Source organism: Vicugna pacos, chromosome 32 (genome assembly GCF_048564905.1).
Source record: "Vicugna pacos chromosome 32, VicPac4, whole genome shotgun sequence".
Taxonomy (NCBI): Eukaryota; Metazoa; Chordata; class Mammalia; order Artiodactyla; family Camelidae; genus Vicugna; species Vicugna pacos.
Genome location: NC_133018.1, coordinates 5,610,683 through 5,624,843, shown reverse-complemented (window position 1 = coordinate 5,624,843; position 14,161 = coordinate 5,610,683). Strand labels below are relative to the sequence as shown.

Below are 14,161 nucleotides of genomic sequence, written 5' to 3'. Positions count from 1 at the left end.
GAGCCCAGGGGAGGAAGGTGGGGGCCAGACAATATAGCCCAGGATTAGAGCTGATGAGGGGAGCCAGAGGAGACAGGAGAAGCCCTGGAGTTCCTGGCACAGCCCTGGCAATTGGGTACCCTGTCCCCAAAAGGCAAAAGCACCTCACTATTCAGCACGTGAGAAAGGCAAATGTAACGACACCTGCGGGGCACCGCCTCCACCCTCTGTACCCTCTCATTACCTTCCTGTGGCCCCTGGCTTGGTTTTGCAAGTCCCCTTTGGGGCTAGGGTGGTGGTAGTGCCTGTGGGTAGGGGTGTGGCTTAGAGCCAGGCAAACCTGGGTTTGAGTCCTGCCCACACCATTTACCAGCTGTGTGACCTGGGGCAACTGGGTTCCTCTCTCTGAGCCTCAATCCTCCCACTGAAAGTTGGGATGCTGTTGTGCCAGGCTCATGGGACTGTCGTGAGGATGTTAAGTGGGAAACACAAAGTGCCTGCCACGTGGCAGTCCTAACCAGAGCTCAGGGTGGCCATGGGATGGTCTCAAACCCCAGCCTGAATCAGGGTCTTGGGTTGGACCTGGGTCCAGGAGTCAGGGCACCACCTGTGGTCTGAGCATTAGGCCGAGGAGGGCTCTTAGTCCTCTCAGGACACAGAGCATGGCAAAGGTCCTGGGGGTCCAGGCAGCCTCTTAGAGCCTCTGCAGGGAAGTAAACATTACTTCCCGCCTTGGGGCGCTGGAAAGCCCCGCTGTCTTTGAGTCTCTTGAGGTCCAGGTTCTGCCTTTCCTACCCTCACCCCATCAGATCTCTGGCAGGGACCAGCTAGAGGGCCAAGCCAGAGCCAGAAGCCACTTCTGGTCTCCTGCCAACTGCCCCCAACATCACCCTGACACTTCCTGACTGGTTTCTGCGTCAGGAATCACCCGCCTGGAGGTGAATCAGAGTGACTGCATTTTTTCTTCAATTCTGATAGGAATTGCAAGGGAAACAGCAGCCCACAGAGCTCACATCAGTGTCAGCGTCAGAGGCCTGCCTCTGAGGCTCAGGCCAAGTTGCCTGGGGTCCGGTTTCACTCAGGTCTCTGCCCTCAGTGTCTCATGGGTTCCTTTCCTCCCTGACTGTTCACACAGTAGCCCTCAATGGATGTGGCATTTTTAGCCTCTGCATTTTTAGCCTTTGACCTCCCCCAGGCTCTCCCTGACTCTTGAAATCACTTGAGACCGCCGCAAGCAGATGTAGACAGGGTATTTTCACGTGGTAGGTCTCAGCCTTTTAGTGGTTCACGGATTCAATTTAGAAGGTTGCTGCCAGCACTTTCAAAAGAAAATGGAATGGCAAAGTCGCCAGGTATCTTGGAGTGAGGGCCAGCACCACTCCTCAAAACCCTTTTTTCTGTTGTTACTACCTGTCTGCACTGGTTGCAAGGTGCAATGTGTTTCTAGCTATGGGTCATGATCAAGAATGTTTACAAACTGCTGGTATAGATGATGGAAGCCAGACCCTGAGGAGCAGAGGAATGACTTGCCCAAGGTCACTCAGCAGCTGCCAGCGTGGAGCTCCTGTCTGGTCCTCAGCCACCATCCATTGACTCCCAGGAGTGGGCAGGAGGTGCTGTGGGTAGGGTGGGGCTGGGCGGGTGTTCACGGTGGGGGACGGAGGCCTGGCATCACTTGGTGAGGGACAAAGGCCCTCCCAGGGCCCAGCCTCTCACCAACCACTCCCTTCCTCAGCCTCAGACCCCCGGGGCTCCCCGCCCAGCCCCTTCCTGCCTGGGTGGGGCCCAGGATAGTCTCCAGCTCTCCTCGCTCTGCCACCCAGAGCCCTTCATCCTCACTGCGGGCAGCTGGAGGGGGAAGTAGCTGCGGTCCCCACTCCAGGGTAGCCCGCGGCCCGGAGGCCCAGCCTGTGTCTAGGAGCACCCCACTGGGCTCCCTGTGAGTCTGCTGGTTTCTCTGGGCCTGAGCAGGCATTCCCACCTGTGTGCATGTGTGGTGAGGGCCTTTGTGGGCCCGCACGTCTGTGCCAGGCTATGTCTGGCCCTGCGTGTGTGGTCGGGAGAGAACCGGAGCGTGCACGTCTCTGGCTGACTCTGGGAGCCCGGTGTGATTGTGTGAAGGTGTGTGTGACCATGTACGTGGATCCTGTACAAGCGTGTGTGAGTGTGCGTGGCAGGGGGTCTCCGAGGGAGGCGTGACCCCATGCATGTGTGTGCGTGTGTATGCGTGTATCCCTGAGTGTGTCTCCAACGATCCCTGCTGCTCGGTCTCCAGCCCCCGCCCCTGGGAACCATGTGGTGGCCTCACGTCACGGGGGCCACCGGCAGCTGGTTTCCTCCCCGCCCCGCCCCAGCGCCACCCCCCTGCCCTGGCCACCCTGACTCTTGGCTCAGGGACAAAGCTGATGTCAGAGCTGAGCTGACAGCTTCCTTCTCCCACTGGATTTTCCAAAAGAGAGAGACCACAGCTCGGCTCCTATTAAATAATCTCGGGCTGGTGGAGGGGGGAGAAGGATGTTTCACTCAATGATTTCCTGAACTCAGAGGCAATAAACAGAACAGGAAGCAGCCCCACGGACCCACTCAGCTTGAAACCGGCCGGCCCTGAGGTGGGGCCCAGCCTCCCCTCCCTCAAGCCAGGCTCACTGGGGCCACCCTGACCCGACCCCAGAGATGATGTCAGGGAAGCAGCGAGGCCCTCTCCCCAAACGGTCCCTCTGCGCCTGCACCGACTGAGGAACTGTTCTGAGGATGGTGGGTGGGAGGTGATGTGAGCCCTGGTCCGGTGATAACATGGAAAGAGTAGAGGAGCCAGTCCCAATGGCGGGGTTGGGGGGTGCGGAATGAGGCCCAGCTGAGACTGAACCCTCCACTTCTGCTTCTGGGGAAGAGGAGAAGAGGTGAGCTCCCTGAAGCCTGGGAGGGTCTGGACCAGGTAGGGGAGCAGCTCGAGGGGAGCCGGAGGAAGAGGGTCAGGCTTCCCCCGGCCTCCTCCAGGCAACCTGGGTATGACACCCAGCCCTGTACCCTTGGGCCACCCCAGCCTTGCTCCCCGCTCTTTATGGAGCACGTGCAAACCCCAGAGACCTCCACGTGCATCTCTCCCACCCACGGCCCCCAAAGCAAACCGTTACACAGGGCTCGTGGGAGCCCCTATTCTCTCTGGTCCGAGCCCTCATTCCCACAGGAACCATTTTAATCCTGGTTTTACAGACGTGGAAACTGAGGCTCAAAAAGCTGAACAATTTGCCTGAGGTCACACAGGGTGGGATGGAGCCAGCTCTCCCCCTGCTGCCCCCGCAGCCTCCCTCAAACTAGAGCCAGGAGGCCAAGGGTGGTCCAGGGCTCACTGGCAGCAGGGGGCCGGGGGTCCCCAGGATGAGTCGCCTGGGAGCCCCTCCTTCTGCCTGGGCTGGCTGCTTAGCTGCTTATCAGCCGCAGGACTCCATGACACAATCCTGCTCTGATCTCCTGCCCAGCCGGGCCTCCTCCACCCCCGCCCCACCCCTGGACCCCGTTTCCGCTTCCTCCCTTTCTGGGTGGGACCGTGCCTGCCCCAGGATCACAGTGGGCTGTCCGGAGAGCCGGAATCCCTGCAGACCCCTCAGTGGCTGTGCTTCCCCCTGAGTCCACTCTGGCCAACAGGCCGGTGGTAGTGGACCCTCACAGAGGGAAGGTGTTTAGTTATGCACACTTAGGGTCCCCTCCAAGAACCCGTCTATCTCCCGAAGCAATATTAGCCTGGAGGAACCTGAAGACCATCCTGGCCTCCGCAGCCTCAGTGTGCCTACTTGTAAAGGGAAAAGGTTGGAAAGATGGGGCTTCAGGGGGCCAGAGGGGGACAGATTGGTAGTCTCTGCAATTAACCAGGCCTCAGGTACATTCCTAGCTCTGCCACTTACGAACTGTGGCCCTCAGACTGGTGACCTCATTGGTCAGACCTCAGTTCCAAGAGTGTGAAGTGGGACACAATGTTGTCAACCTGTGAGGTTAGCCTTTCGCTATAGAAACCCCCCAGGCACTGAAGACAAGCCTGAGTTACTAATAATACGACTACCTTAACTGTTAACACTTCAGAGGGCAGCCCAGAGAGTGGAAGTGACTTTTCCAAGGCCACACAGCAAATTAGTGGCACATCCTCAATAGCATGTGGGCTGCTTGCCTGGCTCAGGCTCTCGGACAAGGAGTCAGGAACCCTGGGTTTCAGCCCTGGTTAGATGTGAGGATTCCAGAAAGAAGCTTTTAGGAGTTCTCAGTTTCCCCATCTGTAAAACCGGCCTAGGGAAGGCCATCAGATTCAAAGGATCTGGAAAAGGCTCTTTGAGGCGTGGACTATGGGCTGGGGTGGTGGAGGACAGAGAAAGCCTCCCAGGCGCCCTGGACAGCTGGGCCCAGAGTAGGGGAGGGCCAGGTCCAGGGCTCACTGCCCGAAACCTCCAACACTCAGCCGCTTAACTCAGCTCCAAGCCGTGGGCTGCAGCGCCCCCCACTGCCCAGTGGGCAGCAGGCACCGGGGCTGAGACTGCCAGCCACCAGCACAGGCTGGCCAGACTGGGTCAGTGCCTCCCCTAGGGCTGAGCAGGGCGGGATCTGGGGATTGAGGAAGTGGGCAGGGATTGCTGGGGCTTGGAATGGAGGGTAGGCAGAGGCAACCGGCCAAGGTAAGGGAAGGAGGCACACTGAGGGGTCCTGGAGGGGCCTCTGCCCTGCCCAGCACCTGGGGTGGGGGCGGTGTCCTAAGGATCGGCCACAAGGGGGCGCCAAGGACCTCATGCAGTGGGCTTGCGTTGGGGTCTCCTGTGCCTCCAACCACCTGCTGACCTAGGAGGAGGGGGAGAGGGAGCAGGGAGACCCCTTCCCCTTCCCACCCATCACAGGCCCCAGGACCACCTAGTTCCCACGTAGAACAGGCCCTGGAGACAGTGTCCCTGCCCTCCCGGAAACCTCTCTCCCATCCTCAGGAACTGCTAACAGCAAGACTGGGGTCCAGCCCCTTCTCAGGTATTTATGCCAAGGTGCCCCCCCCGATGCCAAGCTCTGTGATGACTTTGCTTATATTTTTCTTTCTCCCCACATAGCCCTGTGAGTTGGTGCCTCCATAGTTAGGCCCATCTTACAGAGCGAGCAAAGCACAGAGAGGTCGAGACCTATGCTGGGTCAAGGTCAAAGGCACTGGGGCCATGACCTTGACCAACCCCAGAGCCTCCCATAAAGGACTTCACTGTAGCAAAGATTTCTTCTCTTCTCCCCAAAGCAGCAGCAGGCAAGGGCCACCCCATGACCCACCACAGCCCCTTCTTGGGGGACAGGGACCCTCTGCCTGCCAGGTCTTCATCTGAGGGAAAGGTAGGCGGCCATGGGCTCAGACCCTCCACTGCTCCAGGGAAAGGGAACTTGAGGGTCCCTTTGGAATCCAGGAATCAAGGCCTCTGGAGGGGCAACCCCTTTGGGATGACACAAAGCCAGGATTCCAGCCTCACAAAGCCAGGATTCCAGCCTCCGCATCCAGGGCTCTCTCCTCTGCCCTTTAACTCTTCCATGATCTTTAACCCCTCGGGTGTCTGCATGACACTTTCACATCTGGTCTGCACTCTTCACCTCCACAGCATTAAAGGGATGTGCAGGGCACTTCTGACCATGCCCATCATGCAGAAGGGGAGCCCGAGGCCTGGAGACACAAGGTGGCCACCAGATGCCCCAGACACACGAGGGAAGGGGTGATGTTTGCCTGTGCTGGGGATGAATTCGAGGAAGCCTACCGTGGTCTGCGCTGCACAGGACCTTTCAGTGTCTCTCAGGGTATTTGCTGAGTCTTCAGTGGGACACCATCGACGTGGGGCCAGGCCCCCTCTGCTTCTGTCTCCTGCTGAATCTTCTCTAGAGACGGCTCCTCACCCCGCCTCCGACTTGACTTCCTGTCCAGGGCCGGGTGGCCCTGAGACTCCCCCCACTTCCACCCCCCTACCCCCACTGAAGGGCTGGGGGCAACAGAGGCAGAGTAATCCAGGTTCCTGGCCAGAGTGCACCTGACACAGGTGGGCCAGGGGCTTTGGGGTGGCCAAGGGGAGAACCAGGGGCTGGGGGTGGGGAAGGGGGCGTCTGTGTGCCCGGCACCCCTGCCCTGTGCTGCGTGGCAAGGCTGCTGGGGCCTGACTCACGGCTGACTGGGCCGCGCCCAGCCCGCTTGGGTGACCCAGGCCAGCATAAGGCGATGACTGGGCAGCCCTCCACATGACCGGCCAGGGTCGGCCTTAGGTGTTTTGACTCAGACCTGCCACAGCCCGTGTGCACCAGAGCCATGCCCCCTAGTCCCTGTCCTTAGAAGAGTCACAGGGCTGCAGCCACCCCCCTGGACAAGGGCCCCCAAGCCACCACCAGTACCCACCTTGCAACCCCGGAGCCACCTGACCTGTCTGGTCCCTGGTCCGCCCTCCTCCACCGGCTCCCTGGCCCCACCTGCCCAACCCCCTCCCTCAGAGAACTTGGCCCCTCCCTGAGCCAGCGGAGCCCAGCCCTTGGGGACGCCCCAGGAAGCAGGGAGTGAGGCTGACCGAGCCCAGGGCCTCCCACTCTGGCCGTGGACTGTGACCCTTTCCTCGGCGTGGAAAAGGGACTCCGTGGGCACTGGGGGTCTCAGGCCTGGTGGGGAGGGTGGGGAGAGGCAGTGGAGGACAGGGACAAAGAGAGAAGAGCTGTGAAGAAAGAAAACCAACTAGGAAAAGGGAAAACGAGGGAGAGGAAGGAAGGAGAAATCTGCTGGTGCATCTGCTCTGGGACAGCAGCGCCGACAGGCCCCGCGCTGTCCTGTCTCCCGGGAAGTCTCCCCGGCGGACTGGGAGGTGGGCCAAATTAAGTCAGTCTATTGTGCAGAGGGGGGTGCTGAGATGCAGCCCGAAGGTCACACAGGCCGCGGGGCAGGGGTTGGAACTCATTTTGCTTAACTCTCAAGTACTTCCCCATCCCTTGAGAGAGTGGGAACAAGTCACATCAGCACTGGTGGGCAGTGAAGGCACTGAGGCCCCAGCTCTGCCACTCACGAGCCGTGAACTTGTTTTGTAGACAGACAGTAAATGCCGGGACCCCACCCCTGCCTTTTTCCTGCAGTTTCCCTGCCCTCCAGACACCCCTGTCCTAGGGAACTTTCCATCCATGTGTGTTACATGCATTGACTGAGGGGCTGTGACTGTCACCCTGAAAAACTTGAAAAAGAAAAGCAGATGAGGTCCCTGCATCTCCCTGAGTCTGTGCCATCTTGCCCGTGGCCCTTGGCCCTTTGTCCCTTCCTATGAGCCACTGCAGGGAATGTATGCCATTCGCAGGTTCCTAGGGCCTCACTGCCCCAGAGAAAATGTTCCTAGTTGGGGATCAACTCATACTGTAGCACAAAATCCTTATTAAAGCCCCTGCTCCCCCGACCTGTCACAGCAGATGGTCATGGGAACCCCGATCTCAAGGCAGTTGTCGCTGTAGGGGACGGGGGCGATCCAAGGTGACTCCGGGTGCAGACTCCAGAAATGACCCTCTGTGAGCTACCTACAGTCCTATGGAAGCCCCGCCGCTCAGTCTGGATGGGGAGTCAAGGAGGAGGGGGCTGGGAGGCGGGAGGAGCCTGGAGGGGGAAACACAGGGATCAGGAGGTCAGGGTGCCTGAACGTGTTGGGGGCCAGCTGAGCACAGAGCAAATGCAGAGGAGAGCTGGCAAAGCTGGGTCTGAAAGCAGGGGCCTGGCTGGCTGCGATGAGGAGTTTGGAATTGACGCCACAGGCACTAGGACAGGAAGGAGGCATGGAGGTCTGTGAGCAGCAGGAGGCATGACAGTGAGATTTAGACATGTTCAGGGAGCCAGGACCAGGCTGGTGGTGGAGAGAGGAGGAGGCACATGCTGGAGACGGGGTGTTAGAGAAATCACAGGATCGATGGGGAGAGGAGAGGCTGGCAGACAAGAAGGGGGTGCACTGGGGTTCTGGGACTGCAGTGGGGGCAACTAGGAAGCAGAAAGATGAGGACTTGGGGCTGAGTTTGGCCTTGAGGTGCCCGCAGGGCTCCCGGCAGAAGTCCTGGCAGCTGGGACCAGGGTGGAGATGGCAGTCTGGGGGCACCTGCAGCTGTGGTCTTATCAGGAGACGGTGTGGAGGTGACAAGTCTTCACTGGAAGGACTCCCAAGACCCCCACCCCAGAGTCTAGGGCCCCCTGATCTGCTTCCTGCCGGGTTGGTGCAGCTCCAGTTCAAAGCCAGCCCCGGACACCTCTTCGGGGACTTATCCATGGAGTGGGAGGTGGCCAGGGGGCGGGGGAGGGGTGGGGAGCAAACACCCTGGGCTTCCCCGCTCTTCCTCCGCAGACCCACCTCTGCGCTCTCTATGGGCAACGACGCACTGCTGCCGCAGTGCCAACCCCCTTCCCCTCCTGGAACATGAGGGTGCCTGGCTCTCCTGTCTGCCCCCTCGCACCCATAGCTTCCCAGCAGCCCAGCCCGAGGAAATCCCCCCCACCCCTTCTGAGCCAGTGCAGAAAAGGGCGAGGCCAGGCTCCCTGCCCTGCTCCTCACTGAGCTCCTGCTGGGTGCCAAGCCCTGTGTTGGGTGCTGGGACAGAGCAGAGCAAAGCAAATGTGGTCTCCATCCTCGGCGGCTCTGGGCTAGTGAGGGAGGTGGCTGACAATGCAAATGATGCACCTGGTGAGCCCCCACCCTGTCCCGACAAGCCAGTTTTGAAAAAACAGCCAAGTTGCTGGACCCAGAACATGGACAGCGGGAAGGATAACTGAGGATACACTAACCAAAAAGATGGAGCACAAAGGCTGGGAAGAGAACAGCACAGGCAGAGGCCTTGTGGTAGGAGGGTACCCTGGGCACATCGGATCCCCAAAGTGGCTGGTGCGGCAGGAGCCCGAAAGCAAGAGAGAGCCCAGTGGGGGGCAGCGGAGAGCCCTGACTAAATACTCAGTAAACAGCCTGGAATACATGGGGCGCTCCCTGGCTGGGAGTCAGACCTGGATTTCTAGCCCCAGCCCCGCACTAACTTGCTCTGTGACCTTGAGCAAGATACTTCCCATCTCTGGGCCTTTTTGATAAATCGGTGATGCCCTCATTCGCTACACCCTGATCCTTGAATGCTCAGACTTTTCCTTAGCTGTTCCTGCCACCTAGAGGCTCCACCCCTTCTCCTGCATGTCATTCAGGCTGCAGAGTGGATGTCACCTCTTCCAGGCCACCCTGACCACCCACATTGCCTGACTCTTGCTCTCTATTTCCTCACCCTGGTTTGCTTTTCCCGTGCCCAAGCTCGCCCTGCAATCTCAGTTGCTCCTATCTCTTTCGCTTGTCTATTGTCTGTCCCCACCCCCACCGCCTGGTAGCTCTGTGCCCCCAAGGACTCGTGAAATTGTCAGCCAAGTTACAGATGTTGAAAGGTGACAGGAGGATGCTCCCTCCCTGGCATCCAATGGGCCTGAATTCGAAATGTGCCTGTGCCCAGTAAATTTGCTCTGAGGACCTGGGCAGTTCAAACTCTCTGAGCCTCAGTCCTCTCATCTGCAAAGTGGGTCATATCTATTTCGGGGAGTCCCGCACAGGACTCTCTTCCAGCCTGAAGTTAAGTCCTGTTCCCACCATGGCCCCTCGTCCCAGGAAGTGGGGGTGACTGGGGACTGATCCAGGTCAAGTTCATCTGCTTCTTTGAGCCCTTCCTTTGTAGCTGCTGCCTCAGCATGTCATCGGCCTGTAGGTGCCCCTCCTGAGGCGGGGCCCTGAGCATCAGTGGTGAGCCAGATGGAATCCCTGCCCACTCTGGGGCCCTTCAGGAAGCAGTTTCAAGCACACAGCAGGCCAGCAGGCCACATCTGAGGCAGGATCTGTTATTATCTTGTTCATTTCACACAACACGCATCAGCACATTTACCCTCAGCCGCTCACCCACAAGGGCCAGAGTAACCCACACGCCATCCTTCCTCCCTCCCCACTAGCTCCCAAAACTCAACATCCTTGGTCCCCAACTTCTCAAGGGAGACCCATTCAGAGACACCCCCACAGTCAGAACCCCCAGTTGAGTGGGGCATGCAACTTCTCTTCTCGGTTACAGCAAAGAACCCCAGCCCAAGCTTCAGTGGTGGATACTGGTGGCCTTGCCACCTAGGGACTCCCCTCTCCAAGAGACCAGGCTCCCCCAAATTCTCTCCCAAGAAGCAACAGAGACACAAGGGCTTTAGAAACCAGGCAAGTTTTAAATATATGTTGGCAAAATATTAACATTAAATACACATCATAAATAAGCCTTATAAATAGGATAAACAGATAAAAACTAATAAAAATCTATAAATTAGTCATGTCCCTCCAAGGAACTGGCCCAGCAGCTTCTGGGACCCCCTCCCAGAGGGCAATGGTTTCAGCATGAGAAAATACCATGATGCACCACCAGGGGGAGCAGCCAGGACCCAGGATCCAGACTTCCAGGCTCTAGGAGGTCTCCTGCAAAGAACTCAAGTCTGTACCCAGTGTCCGTTTATATCACATGTCCCCATGTATGGAGAAAATTTGATATCTAACCTATGTCACAGAATCCCAGCAATTGACAGGCAGAGATGGATTTACATGTCCCAAACCCCCTTGAATCACAAAGAGAAAGCTGAGGTCCAGAGAGGTAAAGTGGCCTCACTGAGGCTACACAGCAATTTAGGGGCCAACAAATTGGGGTCTGAGCCTCCTTCCTTGGAACCCCCAGATCAGTGCTCCTTCTGTGTCCTCTGCTCCCATCACAACTGCCTAAAGTGAGGTCACCCAGACACCCAGGTGTCTGGCTGAGAGCAGTGATGAGGCAGAGGAGGCCAGCTCAGGCCCTGACCTCCCCCTCCGAACCAAGCCACTATGGAAAGGAGGAAGTCTGGGGGCAACAGCCCCACAAGTCATGAGAGGGACAATCCGGTCGGCCTCCGGGGAGCAGAGCAGGGGGGGCAGCCAGTCTGGCCATGAGTCAGCCTGTGTCATCAGACCCCTGAATCAATGGAAAGTTGGCCCCGTGTGGACCTGACCTGGCCACCCCACCAGGGCTGGGGAACTCAGGGCTGGACAAGGCTCAGCAGCCTGACCCTGTCCACCCAGCCCAAAGGAGGTAGAGGGGCTACCCAGCCCCCACCCCTTAAAGTGCACTTCTGAGAGGTGGGGAACGGAGAGGAGCAGGTTGGGAGACCCCAGGCAGCACCATCCAGCAGAGTACCTGCTGACCTTTCACCTGGCAGGGGCGCCCCTGAGGCTACCGGGGCAGCTGGCCCCTGGGCATGAGTCTCTCATCCCTCCTGAAGGGTCGCATCCTGCGGGCCCCCCTCTGTAGAGCCCGGGGGGGCCTATGTCTCCGGCTCCGACTCCGGCACCGGCTATCCCCCCACTCCTTGAAGACCTGCCTCGCCGAGTGCATGAAGCGGTGGTAGCCATGCAGGAACCTGCAGCCTTGCAGTTTGTGCTGAAAGGTGTCTGAGACGGGGGTGGGTGGCAGTGTGGCCCCCGGGCCCGGCTGAGTGGGCTCAGCTGTCTCCATCTCCGAGGAGCCTCGAAGCAGCTGGGACATGCAGTGGATGTTACTTCTGAAGCCGCGAATGTTCCGCCCCTGCTCCCGGGCTACGGTGAGATCCTGCTGTAAAGCAGTCAGTCTGTGCAGGACGTGGCCCAGCGTGGCATTGAGGGTCCGCAAGAAGCCCCGCTGGCTGAGCCCCCGCAGGGCATCTTCGCTGGGAAAGGCCCCGGGGCTCTCCTTGCAGTGCTCCTTCAGTCCAGCCTGATCCAGGCCTTGCAAGTGGATCTGGAGGGGGAAGGACAATCGGGGAGATGAGTGCTGGAGCCCCCCCACACACACACACACACGTGTCCGCTCCAGTCAGCCTTGAAACGCTTGACCTCATGCATTCCCTATCCAATCCTCCCATTGTCCAGAGCCAGAAACTGAGGCCCCAGAAGGGAGAGGACTCCTGGGTCATGGCAGGCAGGGTCAGAGGGATACTGGGGGTTGGAGGGGGTGACCACACAGGCGGTGGTTGTGGCATGGGGCATTTCGGTGGGGAGGTGACGGGAACTCAGGAGGGCAGGGCTGTTTTGTTCACCACTACGTCCTGGTGCCTAGAACAAGGCGCATGGTAGGTGTGCAATGAGCACACTGGGCAAAGGGATAAATGATGTGATGGAGTTGGGGGGTCACATTCCAGGCCCACTGAGCTGGGGAAGCTGCCTTGTCTCCCAGGCATCTCAGGTTCAGGCCTGGAACGTTCAACATGGTCCTAAAGTAACATGGGGACTTGGTTTCCCCACCAGCCCCATATTGAGTGGGGGATGGGCCTGGTTTTCTCCCGGGCTCGCTCCTGCCCTAACCCCGCAGTTCTCTGAGACTCAGGGGCCTGAGCACTCACGTAGGGGTCCAGGAGTGTGCTGGTGTCCTGCATGAGGTCCGCCTGATTCTGGAGCTGCTGGAGGAGCTCATGGTACTTGCCTGAGCACTTGCCAGTGGCTGCCGTGCTCAGGAACAGGAGTCCGAGGACCAGACCTGGGGCAGAGAGGGGACATGTCACTTGATTTGGTGAGGAAGCCACAGGTGGGTGGCTTTCGGAGGGGAGGGTGCTCAAGAGGGCCTCAGAGGATGCAGGTCGTGGTGCCCTGTGGGCCTGCCTGGGAGCACCTCCCGGGGCCACCACCACCTTTCCAGTGAGTCAGTGCCCAGCACCCGACCCAGCAGCGGCAATTCACCGAGCAGGCCTTTGAGAAGAGGTGGTGGGGTCCGGCTGGAGCCAAGCCTGTCGACCACAGGGCAGCCCAGCTGGGGCTGCTCCCCTCCAGACCTCTGGGCTAAGGGGTGGCCATTGCTGCAGGCCCCTGGGCCGCCCGTGCAGGTGGGCTCTGGAGAGCTTTGCAGCCCAGGAGCAGCCTTGTGCCCTGAGCTATGTTTGCAGAAACAAGGGAGGCTGCCTTTCCACCCAGAGGTTCCGTCTGGAAAGGATGTGTGTGGAATCAAGTCTATGCCCCATTTTATTGACAGGAAAACCAAGGCACCAAAGGAGGAGGGCTTGCTCAGGTCACCTAAGGCTGGCCTGTCCCCCAACTTCTCACGCCTCTCTCCTCTCCACATGAGTGGCCACTTCTGTCAGGCCCACCAGAGATGCTGTGAGTCTGACCCTTCTGGGGGTCAGGCGCAGTCACCACTTGCCGCCTCCCCCCACCACTCACCCACCGGGCACCGGCAGCCACGTGGTCGGAAGGGCCTGTGGCGCAATGGCCCGGAAGGCAGTGACACCATGTTCCCTTCCTAAGAGCCATGGCCCCTTGGGGAAGACACTGCTGGGGAAGCCGTGGAGCTGGGCGCCCAAGCACGGTAACCACAAAGCACCCCTCTTTGCCTCCCCAGGTACCAGCTGCTGGGTTTGGGCAGGGCGGGGGTGAGCACAGCGCATGTGGGACTGGGGTGCCTGCAGAGATGTGCGTCTGGGGCTGTGTGAGGCTCGAGGGAAGAGCTGGCTACACACAGCCGTTGTGTCCCATCCACCACAGGGGCCCCGGGCTGCACGTGGGGGTTCCCAGATTGGTGAGATTGAGGGCTCCCGATGACATCACGTGGCTCTGTGTGCATGTCACCCTGTGGGTGTGGCTATGTGTGCTGTGTGATTGTGTGGGCTCCAGAACCCCCGGGCCCAGCTGACTGCGTCCAACCATCCCAGAGCCAGCGAATCAGGGCAAGAAGGAGGTCCCGCAACCCCTCCAGACATCACACCATGTTCCCACTCAACTTCTGTGGCTTCCTCCTCTGCCCCAGCACATCTCCTACCCCTTTCCTGCTTCCCTGGCTTCTCCCCAAGCGGAGCCCCTTCCCTCACTCCCTTGCTCCCAGAGTGGACCCTTCATCACCTCACCCTGGAAACCCTCCAGGGATACCCTTCTCCACTCTGTGAAGATGCTGTGTTCTCAGTGGACCCCTGTCTTTGCCTGACCCCTGGCTCTCTCCCCGGCTCAGCATCCTTCTGCCTAGTGCCTGGCCTCCCCAGTTCCCAGAGGACAGAGGGCGGCCCTGCTCCCCATTGGTGCCTGTGAGCACGGCAAGCAGGTGCTGGCGGGAAGGAAGGAAGTACTTACTGAGCAGGGTCCTCTGCACAAGCTGTGGCCGCATGCTGGCTGACCGAGCTCGGGCCCGCGCCTGCTGGGGGTGACACCTC

At 59.4% G+C, this 14,161-nt stretch overlaps 1 protein-coding gene across 1 annotated transcript; it reads right to left on the bottom strand.

Moving 5' to 3' along the window:
* Positions 1-10,219: 10,219 nt before the first annotated feature.
* Positions 10,220-14,161, bottom strand: OSM (oncostatin M). Its single transcript, XM_006213515.4, has 3 exons — positions 14,082-14,161; positions 12,371-12,504; positions 10,220-11,769 (listed from the first exon to the last, which is right to left on the bottom strand). Exons 1-3 carry the CDS (start codon positions 14,113-14,115, stop codon positions 11,227-11,229), a joined length of 711 nt encoding a protein of 236 aa, XP_006213577.2. The 5' UTR covers positions 14,116-14,161; the 3' UTR covers positions 10,220-11,226.